Source organism: Thalassophryne amazonica, chromosome 18 (assembly GCF_902500255.1).
Source record: "Thalassophryne amazonica chromosome 18, fThaAma1.1, whole genome shotgun sequence".
In the NCBI taxonomy this organism is placed as follows: Eukaryota; Metazoa; Chordata; class Actinopteri; order Batrachoidiformes; family Batrachoididae; genus Thalassophryne; species Thalassophryne amazonica.
In genome coordinates, this window is record NC_047120.1 from 49,475,281 (window position 1) to 49,490,252 (window position 14,972).

General features: G+C 38.2%; 1 protein-coding gene across 1 annotated transcript in view; it reads right to left on the minus strand.

Annotated features, from left to right (window-relative positions):
- LOC117530861 (protocadherin-15-like) overlaps positions 1-14,972 on the minus strand; it is a 520,141-nt gene that overhangs the window by 219,898 nt on the left and 285,271 nt on the right. Inside the window, 3 exon segments of the mRNA XM_034193803.1 lie at positions 2,149-2,334; positions 2,897-2,973; positions 2,976-3,015. Coding sequence (XP_034049694.1) covers positions 2,149-2,334; positions 2,897-2,973; positions 2,976-3,015 — 303 coding nt within the window.

Genomic DNA, 14,972 nt, shown 5'->3' on the forward strand with positions numbered 1-14,972 from the left:
TTCTGTAATTGGTTGTATTCGTTGTGCACATTCACAACAGTAAAGCGTTGTTATTTTGACTTACTCCATTGTCCGTTCATTTGCGCCCCCTGTTGTGGGTCCGTGTTCCTACACTTTCCCAACAGTTTTCATTAGGTCTGTGTCAAGCCGGACTTCCTGAGACGCCTCCAGTAGAAACCTTTAAAGTCCAGCTGGTGGTCCATATCTTACTTTTCCTTCTGTTATCATTTCACTGTGTAGCCACAAGCAAAAAGCTGCTTTTTCAATTTCACATTAGCTTACAGCCTGCATTCTGTGTGCCAGTGAAATCAAACTAAACTTACACCAATTCCAGCCAATTCCAGCGCTTGTTAAAATGCAATATGAACATCAATGACATTTAAATAAAAAGGCAACATGACTACAATGGCAAAACCTAAATTTATGATTGCAACGGCTCATTTTAATTGAATTAAACTCCTGCTAAGACATTTAAGGGTTGGAGCTGTAGCCATCGTGATTTAAAGTGTTTCATTAACTGAACAGTAATTTCATGCCCTCCGACTTTGCATTAAGGTATGGTAGCAATTCTATAACAAGTGATTGTTATATTGACTTTTTTTCTGGGGGTTTATTTGATACTTTCATTCTCTAGTAAGTTCAGTACCTCATTAAGGTGGTATCATCGCCATAACAGGTTTTATTCAGTGGAAAAACTGATTACATTGTGCATTTTTATTACTTTCTTATTACAATATATGTAGTTATGACATGATACACAATAATTCCCCTCCAACAGGTGATACTTTCACCCATATCTGTTTGCTGGATTTTAATCAAGACTGCTTTAAAGCGAATATTCTAATTGGTAAATGGACTGCATTTATATAGCGCTTTTCCATCTGCATCAGTCGCTCAAAGCGCTTTACAATTAAAAACTTGGTGAATGCCTCACATACACCCCTGACATTGGGGTGAATGTGAGGCATTCACCAAGTTTTGTGAGAATCACAAAACTTGGTGAAAAAAGTTTGAGCCTGGCCATCTCTGACACATATTCCATAATTTTACATGAGAATTTATTTTTTCTATCGATGGATCCTCAGTTCATAAAATATTGAATAAAAGTATTAAACGGTGTTGAGAACAGCTAACCCAAAGTTAGCACTGATAACCACTAAGCTGCTAACTAAAAAAATTAACTGTGATAACGCCAAACCGCTAAACTGCTAAAACATTTAGCTGACGCTGCCAAGAACCATTAATTTCTAACTTTTATTATATGAATTTAACTTTGGTTTGTTTTGTGGCACTGAAATCCTGAAAAACAGACCTAAGCAGCCTAAATTTTAATATGCTGTCATGTAAACAGTGACTTTGCAATATTCCAAAGGTCCATCAAACTGGATGTGGAGATGGTGTAATGCCCGAAGAAGAAGCCCCTGAGAGGCAGAGGAGTGTGCAAGCGGACGGCTGGAGCTTTAGCACTTCCCCGCTGCCAGACCACAAGCTGAACAAGGACGTGTTATGGAGAAACTTTCAAATCCCAAGGAAGATTAGATAAAGGAAAGGTGTTGCTGCTGTTTTAAATGGTTTGCTAGCTAACTACCTGACCAAGTTTCATTAGGGACCTTCAGACCAGTGGACCTTCAGACCAACGGACCTTCGGAATAATGGTCTGTCCCTGTGTAAACTTGAAGGCTTTAAGGGATTACAAATATTATTGACCTTTACCCTTTATTTTAAAAAATGTTAGCATAACTACATTTAGTGGAAGCTAAATGGTCCGCTAATGGTTTTCAAAGCTAATTGCACTAATGTTTTTCAAAGTTAGCTGAAAAGCTAATCAGCATTTTAAAACATTAGCTTTGCTAATTAACTGTTAGCTGAACTGTGCCACCGACATTAAATGACTCAAAATGACAGTCTGTACTATATAGGCTAGCCTAGAGGTGGGCAATCATGTGCCATGAAAGGCTAAAACATCGCAGGTTTTCCTTGCTACCAATTAACGCAACAGGTGATTTAATTGACGATCAGTTGTTTTTGACGTTCAGAGGAGAAGCTCATCCACAACCCACCTGCTGAGGTGATTGGTTGGAAGGAAAACCTGCAGTGTCTTGGCCCTCGTTGCCCACCTCTGGACTAACCACACATGTATCTACTCACCTTTAACTGTAATATGATGGTGTCTTTGGGGCTGTTTTCTGGCAAGCTGACTGCGTAAACCTGTTGGCTGAATACTGGACTGTTGTCGTCTATGTCCAGAACAGTAACAGACAGTGTTAATCTGGCGCGTCGAGGGTCCACTGCACCATCCCAGGCTTCAACGATCAGGTAGTAGTGACCTTTCGCCTTTAAAATAACAAAGAATCACGATTAACAATAATTCTCACAAACATTCTTTTTCGACTTATGTGAGCTGCCATCATCCTAACCGAAGATAACCAGCAATGACAGCTGACGGGCTATCACAGAATGCTTTACTAATGAAAAGTGGAAAATATGATCATAAAGTGTACAATAACTGGGAGTTAAACTACAGAAAACTGCTGTACACATTCACTAGAACCACTCCCGATACAGGCCGTGCTTGTAATGTGGCAGCAACCGTGACACTGCTTTGAACACCTGTCCTGCAGGGTGCACAGTGTGACAAAAACTGTCACAGTGTGTTGACCGTGAACAGCAGCAAGTTGCATTACAAAAAAGACAAAACATTACTTCTCTGTTGCCTTCCTCTCTAGTAAAGCCCATATTTGTGCACAGTGTGGTTTGTTTGGAGTTTAATTAAGATAAAGCCGTTTTAATTAAAATTAGAAACAGCAGTATGAAATGGAAGAAAAAATGTTTAAATTTCAACAGTATTGAAGGACTATGATGTGTAATATGAAAAAAAACAAACAGTTGCTCTGACCTCTCTGTTCAGCGGCGCTGAGGTTCTGATAGCTCCAGTGGCGTTGATGGAAAACAGCTTTTCGTGGTGACCAGTCGATAATGAACCTGCCCATTTGCCCCAAGATCTGGGTCTGTAGCCTGGAGATTACAGACGTACACAAACACAAATGCACAAACAACCAACCACACACACACACACACACACACACATATGGGTAAGTATTCGGTCAAGGGAAATTAAAGTTACTGTCCGGCAGTATAAAGTGTTAATGAAACAGTGATTTCAACGCTCACTTGGAAAAAAACAGAGCACTGATCTTTTTCCTTTAGTGCAACTGTGGACAATAGTATCAACAAAAAGCATCCAGGTGGCAGCAGAATAAATTAGAACACAGGATAATAAAACAAATATAAATGCAGGTTTTGCAAGATCTACATGTTAATAAAATAAAATGGTAAATGGACTGCATTTATATAGCACTTTTCCATCTGCAACAGGTACTCAAACGCTTTACAATAATGCCTCACATTCACCCCGATGTCAGGGTGCTGCCATACAAGGCGCTCACTGCACACCGGGAGCAATAGGAGATTAAAGACCTTAGTGATTTTCCAATCAGGCTGGGATTTGAACCAACGATCTTCTGGTGTCAAGCCCAACGCTTTAACCACTAGACCATCACCTTCCCAATTATACATACAATTTAAATATTTCAAAATTGTATTTATTTTATTTCTAACCTCCACCAAGGAGGTTATGTTTTCGGTCGTGTTTGTTTGTCTGTCTGTCTGTCAGCAGGATAACTCAAAAAGGTTTGAACGGATTTTGATGAAATTTTGTGGAGTGGTTGGAAATGACAAGAGGAACAAGTGATTAAATTTTAGTGGTGATCCGGATCACGATCCGGATCCCAATGCTAATGCGTTAGCATGTCTATGGCATTTTCAATGTTAAAAGTTAGCATTAAGCAGTTGAAGCTGTCATCACGTTCGGGTGCATTTGTTTTCAAATTGTAATATTTCTTAAATTTATTTTTGTTTATATATTAATAATCAAATGATTATTATATACAGTTTTAGAGAAAGAGACAAAAAGAAATAGATCACTGTGCCAAGGAGGGAATCTCTTTAGGGTCAGTGACCCTATGGCCTTGTTTAGAGAAGTGTTTCATAAATGTTAAAAAATTCATATATTTGCAGTTTAGTTGAATAATAAATTGAATTTTGTCTCTTATTTGTTTTTGTCTATAAGCACATGCAGTATCAATATCAGTGCTCAGATGACAGTAGCTTCTGGGAAAGGTGCAAGTTGCAATAAACTGTGATGCCAAGCGCTAAGGATACATGCTATCCAGTCACAGCAGATGAAACTTTTTTTTACTACTGAGCAAACATCATTGTTAGACTTTTTTAGCTTTCATGATTCCATGGCGTGTAGATGTTATGGCTTCAGTGACCCCATGGCCTTGGCGGAGGTTTGCACTCTCTGAGTGCTTCTAATTTACTGTTATTATTTATTTTTTTTAAATAAATGTCTGTGTGAGACCTGCATTGTCGTGGCTTTGCATGAAGACATCAGAAAACTGGATGTTAGAGATGCAGTTATGACTGACCTGATTTTCCACAACAGAGCTAATTTCAGCTTTAAAGTTTTTAAAGGCTTCCAGGGGGAAATTTGTTTCAAACACCCGAGCCCACATGTCTTAACTTTGACAACTCCACACAGAAACCAGGACCTCCTCCTGTGAGGTGACAGGCTTTGTCACATTCTCACTAAGTGTGAAGATGACATGATGGTAAAAAGAATGTAACAAGATCAAGATGATAAAATTAGGGAACAGCCACTGTGTTGCAGCAAATGCACACTCCACCTTTAAATCAAATGAAATAAAAGCAGATTTTTTAAGGCAATGGGAGAGAAAGGGTAAAATCTCACTCTGTTATGTCATGAAAGTGCAGATCGATGAAGTTAAGCTATGAGAAAACCATTTTTGAAAACCAATCTATATTATAATAGCCAAGTGGCCTCTGTGTGCGTGCGTGTGTGTGGCTTTGAGCACGCAGAAACTGGGGAGAGCTGACATTTGTTGTTTGGTATGCTTATGTATTTTGGGTGAAGGATGAAAGATGCGAAAACAGAAAGATGATAGGGACTACTATTTTGAAAGAAACTATCAATTTTAGCTAACCAGTAAACAATGGCCATTGTGTTGCAAGGCACCATGGGAGTTTGGGGTTTTGGGGGGTTTTAAATGTTAAATCTTATTGTGGTTCATGTTACCTAAACAGTGTTGTTAGTGTTATTGATTTATTGTGTTTTTGTAATTCAATTAGATTAGTCAGTTTAGTTAAGTATCATGTTGCCATTACCATGAGTGAGTTTAGTTTCATGTTGCCAGTACCATGACTGAAATGTGTTGTTATGGTGGTTGATTGCAAGGACTGTATTGGTTCACTGGATTAAATTACTTGTGGCTTGCTGGGGGGCACTGATTAGAATACACAAGTCCAGATGCTCCTTTTAGCTTCCTTATTGCTGATTATTGAATGGTTGATGTGCTAAAGCTATATGAATGGTGTGTGTGTGGTTCTGTAAAAAGAATAAAAAGAACCAATGGCCAGAACAACATGTATATGATTAACTATACCAGTAGTTGTAAACAACCAATGAAAATCAAGAATTAACCTTCAAATAATCTGTGATGACCAATAATATACAACAATAATATGAGCATATACATGTGACAGGCTTCTTACTGTTAGCAATTATTAGCATGAACAAGCTAACTGGTTAGCCTGACTATCAACATATATAAACCATAAGGAATAACATAACGCAATAAACAACCACAAACATCACACTCACTGGTCTCTGAACGCACACTATCAACCTCCCAACTCCTGACAGAAACAGCAACAATGATGAAACCAAAGTCTTGTCTGGCATGTATCCACGTGCTGCATCGACCAACGTCTCTCTTTGTGCATGTTGAGAATTAGAAGAACCTGCTTGCGGCAGAATGCAGGAAACACAACAAGCTCGTTGTGCATGCGTGTGTGTAACTTCGATCACGGACAAACTGTGGAAAGCTGACATTCGCTGTTTTGTATGCTTATGTATTTTGGGTCAAGGATGAATGCCGCCAAAACGGAATATTGACAGGACTTGGAAACACTATGGATATTAGCTAACAACACTGAACAATGGACATTGCTAACTACATTCTGGACTCACATGCCATTCCAGCAGGGGGCAGTATATCATCTTTATATTAAAAGTGTGTGTGTGTGTGTGTGTGTGTGATTTCCTTTAGTAATTTCAATGTAAGTACATAATATAATTGTAAATGTGTTCAAAATACATGGATGACACAACAAAGTGAAAATACTTATGTGGTCCATTTAAAAACTCAAATGACAAAATAAAAGTAATAATAATAATAATAATAATAATAATAATAATAATGTGTACATGATAACAACCTAAACAATTTATAAATACATTAAGACAGTAAATTAACATTTAAAAAATTACATAATTAACAGCAAATAAAACAGTTCCGTTCCTCTTCTAAAAATTGTTGTGGTTTAAGGTTCTATAAACATTCTGGACTCACACACCATTCCAACTCATTATACAAGGTTTGCTTAATTTATTACCACCCTTGAAAAATGTCAGCTGCCTATTTTATAAACACTACCCAATCTAGAGCCCGTGGATCCCCATGGACAACGCGCTACTATATTATAATATGCATATGTTGCGGACATGAACGAGCGAAGCTCATCAACATTTCACCATGTCATTTAGGTTCTTCAGACTTTATTTTGAGTAAATGCTTCAGGGGAGCATTAGCATGGCAAAAACCTTTCAGCTTAAGGGGGCCTCCACCCCCCAGGCCCACCGCCTTTTTAAGCATTTTTCTTTATTTGCCTCTCACATACTTGGAAAAGCTCCTCGCCATCAAATGATGTCCTTTAGGTCCTTCAGACTTTTTGCAGTAAAACTGTTCTTGGGAGAATGAGCATGACTAAAACCTTTTAGCTTCTGGGGGAGCTCTGCCCCCTATACTCCCCACCTTTTTAAGCTTTTTTCTTTTATGCTTTTCAGCTGACTTCCCCCAATGACAGCTCTCTTAACCCCCTGCCACTTTAAGCATTTATTTTAATGTAGATGTAAATTAATATTCAAAGTTTTCAGCTAGTTGACAGTAGGACTGTACAATATGGCCAAATTTTCATATCTCAATATTGTCATATAAATTCACTCACTCATTTTATTAATATTTAATGTGTAGCAACACAGATTGTACTACAGGCAACCAGTGTTGTATAAAGTACCGGAAAATCACACTTAAGTAAAAGTACAGATACCCATTTAAAAAATGACTTTGGTAGAAGTTCAAGTCACTGACTGAAATGCTAAAGTAAAAGTAAAGTAAATGCTAAAGTAAAGTCTTAAAGTATCTAGTATTTATTGTACTTAAGTATGTCAAGTAAGGTACAACTAAATTACTCAAGTATTGAAAGTAAAGTACAAGTAAATGTTAATAATTCAAAAACGGACTGATTTTTTTTTTTTATAAAAGTTTATCTAGGCTTGTAAATGACTGGTAGTATTAGTCAAAGTACTGAAAATTGTGCACATCACACAAAAACACTTCAGAAAACAGGTTTCAAAAACTAACGAGAGTAGGCTACTCACTAGATGTCACAGGAAGGTTATTTATTTCTATATGTATTTATTTTGTTTTCATTGTTACATGGTTTTGTCTTTCTGGTGTGTTTGGTTTCATTAGATTCTTTTTGTCTCTTTAAAATTGTATGTAACATTATTAGTCTATTATTACTGACTATTATTGTGTATTATGTAGACTATTATTGTTGTTGCTATAATATATGAATAAAAATAAATTAAAAAATTACAATTTGACTCTTTATGACAACAAATGCTGAGCCATTATTTATACAGAAAACAATCTATACAAACGTGCTGATGCGAACAGCTTAATGCTAACTTTAACATTGAAAACGCCATAGACATGCTAAGGCGTTAGCATCGGTCCCATTTTTAAGTTCTAAACTACATCTATCAACTGTTTCAGAAGACCATAACAGGTCGGTTTAACATAAAAATATTAAATATTACTCACAGACATATGCTCTTCAGGATTTTAGCAGGAAAAAAATTAGGATAATGCGAAATAAAATCCACGAATCGTAGATCGAAGCACTGCTTCGACCTGCGAATCACTGCTTCGATTGGTTCAAGGTTCAAAGCAAGCCGCGCTACAGAAAAGTTGATTACAGACCCGCTGCAGGTCTGTAATCAATGTAGAGAAATTATCATTTTCCTGACAAACACCCCCCAAGTGCGCAACTGTAAAAAAGCCTGCCGGACATGCCTCATGACAAATCGGCCTGACTTTGTTGCAGTCACTAGTAATCAGTGGTGTTTCTGGGTGAAAACACAACTTTTTTCGTGTGTATGTTTTTTGTAACGAGTAACGGCATGGCGCATAGAAAATGTATCGGAGTAGAAGTATGCAATTAAGGTTGGAAATGTAGTAAAGTAAAAGTGAAAGTAAGCTGAATTAAAAAAACTCAAGCAAAGTACAAAGTCTCCCAAAACGTACTTAAGTACAGTAGTGAAGTATTTTTACTTCGTTACTATACAACACTGCTTATATACATGCTGTCCATATTTTGAGCCACTTAGGTGGGTAGGGAGAGTTCCCATGGGATCAAAAAGCTTCCAACCTACCATCCCTGGTTCTCAAGACCAGGCATCCAAGTGGCTCTACTCTCTCTCTCTCTCTCTCTCTCTCTCTCTCAAAGATATTTAGGTGTACCTTAGTAAACACTGTCAGGTTTCAGCCCGGATCTGGGTTTGATCCCGTTTTTGCTTCCTTTCTTTTTCTCATTGTCTGCTCCAGCTTTGATTTATTAGTTGTGTTTGGTCACTTCTTTATTTTCTGTGCTGTTTTGCTTTGTCACTTTGTTTCTTTGCTACTTTTAATACTCTTGCCATAGTTTAGTTCCATTCTAGTTTGTTCTGCCAGGTTGTGTTTTTTGTTGTTTATCATCAGTTGATCACTGGTTTATTTTGTTCATCTCATTTCTGATTTTATCAGTTATGCAGTAGTACCGGGTTTTGTTTTCTGTTTATGATTTTGTCTTTATTTGGTTGTTTTGCCATCTGGTTATCTTTACTTCAGTCATAAGCCAGTTCCAGTCTAATTTTGTCTTAATATTTATTTTCGTGTTATTCTCTGATCAGTTCCCATGTAGCTTTTCTTCTTTACTTATTATCTGATGGTTCGCTTTTTAGTTTTCATGTTCATGCTCTGATCTGGTTCTGTTCATAGTCCTCGGTTTCTGTTTGACCTTTGTTCTCTGTTTTCCCTCACTTCCATTTGTTTCTGTTCTCACTCCACGTCACTGGACCTGCCTTGTGTCTTTGTCTTGCACCTGCTTCCCTCATCTTTGTTTCATCCAGCCACACCTCCTTCCAGAATGTTCCCCACACCTGTGTCTAGTTCCTCTAATCACCTCCATCCTTATTTAAGCAGCTTCAGTTCACCACTTCCCTGCCAGTTTTGTCGCAACTTTTTGTCGTAGTTGTAGCCCTTCTCACAGCCTTGTTTTGATCAGGTTTGTTTGCTTGCCTGTATTTTGACTTTGCTCATTTTTGACCTTGCCTCTGTCTTGCCTTTGAACTCCCCCATGCCGTGTACCTGAAACCTGCTTGTTTTGTTGCACCACGCCTTAGCACTACGTCTGTCTGTACCTCCGCCTCGCTGACTGATACACTGTGTACCGAATCCTTGCTTGTATTTTTTGATAAAGCCTTTTTCTACTAAACCCTACGTTCTGTCTGTGAGTCAGCATTTGTGTCCAACCATCATCTGTGCCTCGCCACCTCGCATCATGACAAACACTAGTAGAGTTCCACCTTAGATTTGGAATGTATAATAGAAGATATATCTTACTGAATTGTCATATCAATATGATATACGATATGACTATGATTTGACACAAAGTGCAGCAACAGTGAAAATTAAACATTCTTAAACAAAACAATAATACCACCAAGGTTAGGATACTGTGCCCTCCAAAAGTATTGGAACGGTTGGAATTTCACACATTTTAACTTGTTTATTCCATTTTAAATGCAAGAAATACAACAACAAAAAAAAAAAAGAATAAAAATTTCTAAAATGAACTTCCTTAAACTCAAACTGAAAGCAAATCTCTAAAACTTGATAAAACCTGTAAATAATAATCCGTTTTATTGCCAGTTTTCTTCAGAGAAGTCAGGGGATGGAAACATGAACAATCATTCCACTCACTGAATATGTCTTGGACTTTATTTACATCAATTATGAAGAAATACAAAAGTTTATTTCACCAAAACATCAAATCTCCGCTTTCATCTCAAATGTACTTTCTGTCAAATTGTAGCTGAACTTTCAGGTTTTCTTTTTAAGAAAATCCTCCTCTACAGCACTTCATCAGGAAGCTGGATTTTATATTTTTTATTATATCAAGTTGGAGAGATATGCTTCCAGTTTGAGTTTGAGGAAGATCTTTTTAGAAGTTTTTATTATTTATTTTTTAGAAAAAAAAATGTATTTGAAATGGAACAAACAAATTAAAATGTGTGAATGTGTGCACGCAGTGCATATGTAGTTTCAATGACATACTGCCAGAATGATAAAATTTAGAAATTTATATATATATATATATATATATATATATATATATATATATATATGTATGTATACACACACACAGCTGGATTTACAGGGGTTTACAGAGTGCCACTTTAGTCCTGTATAATGGCTACCCTTCAAGTTTTGCAAACAGCTTGACTTCTTATTTACCAGTGCCTACTTATTATTCATCACAATCCTCCCACAACCCGAAAACCGATTTACCAAACAGCCTATGCAAATGAAAAACACAGCCTTCTCCTGGTCGTTTGCTATTAGTATGTCACCTATGGAAACATATTCCTACCTATCAGTCAGATGAGTAATTTGTTCTTGATCATCTTTTTCCGACTAAGAGAAATTAATACAATAATAGAGATGTCCTCTCCTTTTTTAAAATTTCATGAATAGGTATATCATTACAAATGCAAGTAATAAACATATTTTAAAAGATGACCTAAACAATCTTTTAAAAATGCCACAATCTGGACCCACATTTGGCTGATGTTACCCACAGGGATGCTCTATCCAGCCTGAGGTCACAATAGCCTCTCCCACCCTTGGAAATGTGGTGAGGATTCAAAAAGCATGGTAATACTAGATTTTGAATGGGTTTTTCTAACATTCTTTAATTCACATTTATATTCTATTTCACTTGCATTCTTGTACCTGCTGTGATGACCCATTTTTTCTCTGCATCATTAAAGTTCCATCGTATCCTACAAAGTCTTTATTTAATAGAAACATGGTTTTCTCTTGTAGACTGCAACACAGAAGAATAAGCGTTTGTTGACGTGACTTGTATTAAGCGATTCATGCTTATGTGTTAAACCGCCATAAATTTAATGGAGCGTCCACCGTTTGGATGATTATCTTTGGTTGTTTGGAAGGAAAAGAGAGAAGGAATGAATGGCGATTGATGAGCGAGTTCGAGAAAGGGTGAGAGAAAGTAATAAAAAAAGGGGGAGGAGATCGCTTTTCTGCAGTGGCGGAAACCAGATAAAACAAATTGTGAGTGTGCTGCTGTGTGGGAGAGGGAAAGAAAAGCAGCAAACACTGGCCACGCTCTGCAACAGCAAAGCAGGATTGAAGAGAATTTAACCTGGTGAACTGAATCAAAACTGTCAAACTATTAAAACTATTTTTGGACATCTGCTTATAATATTCTAACCCAATTACATTTTTTCCTGTGAATCTGATTTGTTAAGCTGATTTCAGACTGTATAATATTGGGGTAACGTGAGGAAAATATTCAACCATTTTAAATTTGGATGTATTACTCCGCGCCCTGACCGGTGTTCTGAAGAGATGTCATTCCTGTTATCCGTGCAACACAGAACTGTCGATTTATGCGACGAGATGAACAATTCAAAAGAACACCAACTGTGCGCATTGCTAGCTGTTAGCGTTGTTAGCTGAGAGCGAGAGAAAGTAATTTACTGATGCCGCCACCTAAATGGGTGAATTTAAGATACCGTACGAAAGTATTGATGTGGATTCTGATTGTCGAGACGCGGAACTGTCGTTTTATGCGACAAGATGCACAATTCGACAGAACACCGGCTGCGTGTGCCGCTAGCTGTTAGCGCTGTTAGCTGAGAGTGAGAGAAAGTCGAGTACCGATGTCACCACCTAAATGGGTGAATTTAAGCTACCATACAAAGTATTGATGTGGATTCTGATACAGAATTACCGTTTCACATTTGATGGATTACTCTGCACCCTGACCGCTGTTGGAGCGATGCTGCCTCTGCTCCATGGTAAGCCTTGCCGACCAAATTACCTACAAAAAATAAACGTGCAAATGATGGAATTGGATTTGAATGGGAATAACCCCCTTGTGTCTGATGATTTGCGGACATTCATGCTGTTATACGGTCGCAAATAGCTGTTTTACGGCTCTGCTAACGTGTCGCAATGACTATGCAGTGAGACACCGAGGAGACGGGGCCCCAAATATACAACATACCAGGACAAACAACCACACATGAACAAGTATTGACAGCAACAGTCTGTTGTCTATTTAGTGAGCATTCATATCCTAATCTAGGACACCAGAATCTTGATCCCCTTGAGAGCACCTAAAACCGAACTGTGGTGACAGCCACAAACACATAACCATCCACACACAGAGACCCAGATCACAGCTAAATATCCGATCACTACTGTGGCTGGTGTGTTGGGCCAAGACAAAAGAACAGAACCTTACCATATGACATGGACCACTCCGGCACATCAGAAGCCATACGGCTGACCGCGAGCAATGACAGAAATGGGTCCAGGATGCAGGGCCCCAGGAGAAACCAGGAGAAAAAGGGCAGAGAAGGGCACAGGGGCCAGCAAATACAGCCACCAGAGCCATCGGGGCAGCACGACGAACCAACAGGGGAGCGGCCCGACGGCGCCAGACCGCACCCCGACACCGCCCCCCCCACAGAGACATAAGAAGCAGCCCCATACCCAAGGGAAGCATGCAGGGTGCTGGCATGGGCCCACTAATAAGGGGGGAGGCCAGAACCACACCACCAGGGCCATGCCAAAAGGAGCCCACCTGAGGTGGTGAGGATGCCCTCTGGTTGTCTCCCATGGGAGATTTTCCAGGCACGTCCAACTGGGAGGTAGTTCGGGGGAAGACCGAGGACCTGCTGGAGGGATTATATTTCCTAGATAGCTTGGGAACACCTCTGGATCCCTCAGAAAGAGATAGAGGACTTGGCTGAGAATAGGGAAGTGTGGGTTGAGCTGCCTGGTAAACTGCCACTGTGATCTGGATCCAGATATAAGCAGCATAAAATGAATGAATGAACTTTCCATATTGTCACAACTTTTTTCTGATGTGGGTTGTAAAATAGTCAGCATCTGCTGTAAAGTGACATTTTAAAGCTTTTAGTTAATTGTTTAAATCAACCTTTCTTCCTTTATTTCACAACTGACAAACAAATATATTTCCTGGAATTAGAACTAAAATAACTGAATGACTATTAAATTAATTTGAAATATACCTCTATTCTAGTGCAATGGTGATATTAATCTTGAATTATTTATCATCTTAAAACTATTCTGGTAAAGTTGTTACTGCATCACATTTCAGATCTGGATTAACCTCCTTCACCCTGATTCCAAACATATACATGTTTGTAGTTCCTGGAAGTCCTGCAGAATGCTGGTGTGACATTTGGCAGCTCTCTTCCTCTGTCTTTGTCACAGATTTCTCGCCACAATTACATTTCCTGTGAGTTATTTGCAAGAAACATAAGAGAAACTAGAGCATCGCGCTTGTAGAATGCAAACCTCTGCCAACACTAGTTTCCAATTCCACAAAAATTTACCTTGGCAAAAAATTGAACATTGGTTATCTCTGCTATACACAATTTGTCATTGCTTTTTGGCACTTGGTTTCCAACTGATAACTGGAAGATACACAAACAGACATAAAATTGGAACCTTTGTCCAGTTTTGGTGGTGTAGGTAAATCCATAACAGAAAAATGAGAGTGATTGAGGCACTTTTGATTGAGGTATAATGCAAAATATACACCAAATGGCCTTTTCAATATTAAATTGAAATGTCCACAAAATCCACAATCCGGATCAGATCCGGATAGAATATTGTCTGGTGATAGTGAGTGCGAGTCTGCACCTCACTTTCAAATATGACAGTGATTGGGGCAAGTTTGATTAAGATATAATGTAAAATATGCATTAAATGAGGTTTTAAATTTAAATGGCCACAAAATCTGTAATCTGGATCAGATCCAGTTCAATCTTTGTCAGTTGCTAAAGCATACCATCCATCTTTTTGACAGAGGTATGAATTTTTGAAAATTTATTCAGTGTTAAAGACAGGAATTTTTCCAAGAATTCTCCTGACTTTGCCTTTTGACCTATGGCCTTGAGAATTGAATCACTTCTTGCCTATCAGTAAAAATGTCATAACAATATATGAAAAATTGTTGGTTACAGGCTGTTCACAATCACAACAAAAACGACTTAAAAAAGCAGCTTAAAAACCTGATACATGGCTATAAATTCATATTTCACATTCACAATCAGCCCAATTCCTTCAGCATTTCTTGTTTTTTCATTTTCTCTTTTTGTATATTTCTCACCTTCACTTTCATTTCATTTCTATGTACAGTGAGCAACGCACCTGCTATTGGAAACTAAATTACCAAGCCTTTTTTCCTCTCCCATTTCATCTCTACACATTCCCTTTGCTCCCTAATAAACCATATTGGCCAGTTATAATATCGATGTGGGCACCTTTTCTCATTAACTTACACATAGTGTAAAGACAATCCATCATTCCAGTTTTACTTCGACTTTGTACTTAGAATGTGCGATTGCTTCCACTTCCATCTCCGTTATGACTTGTTACTTC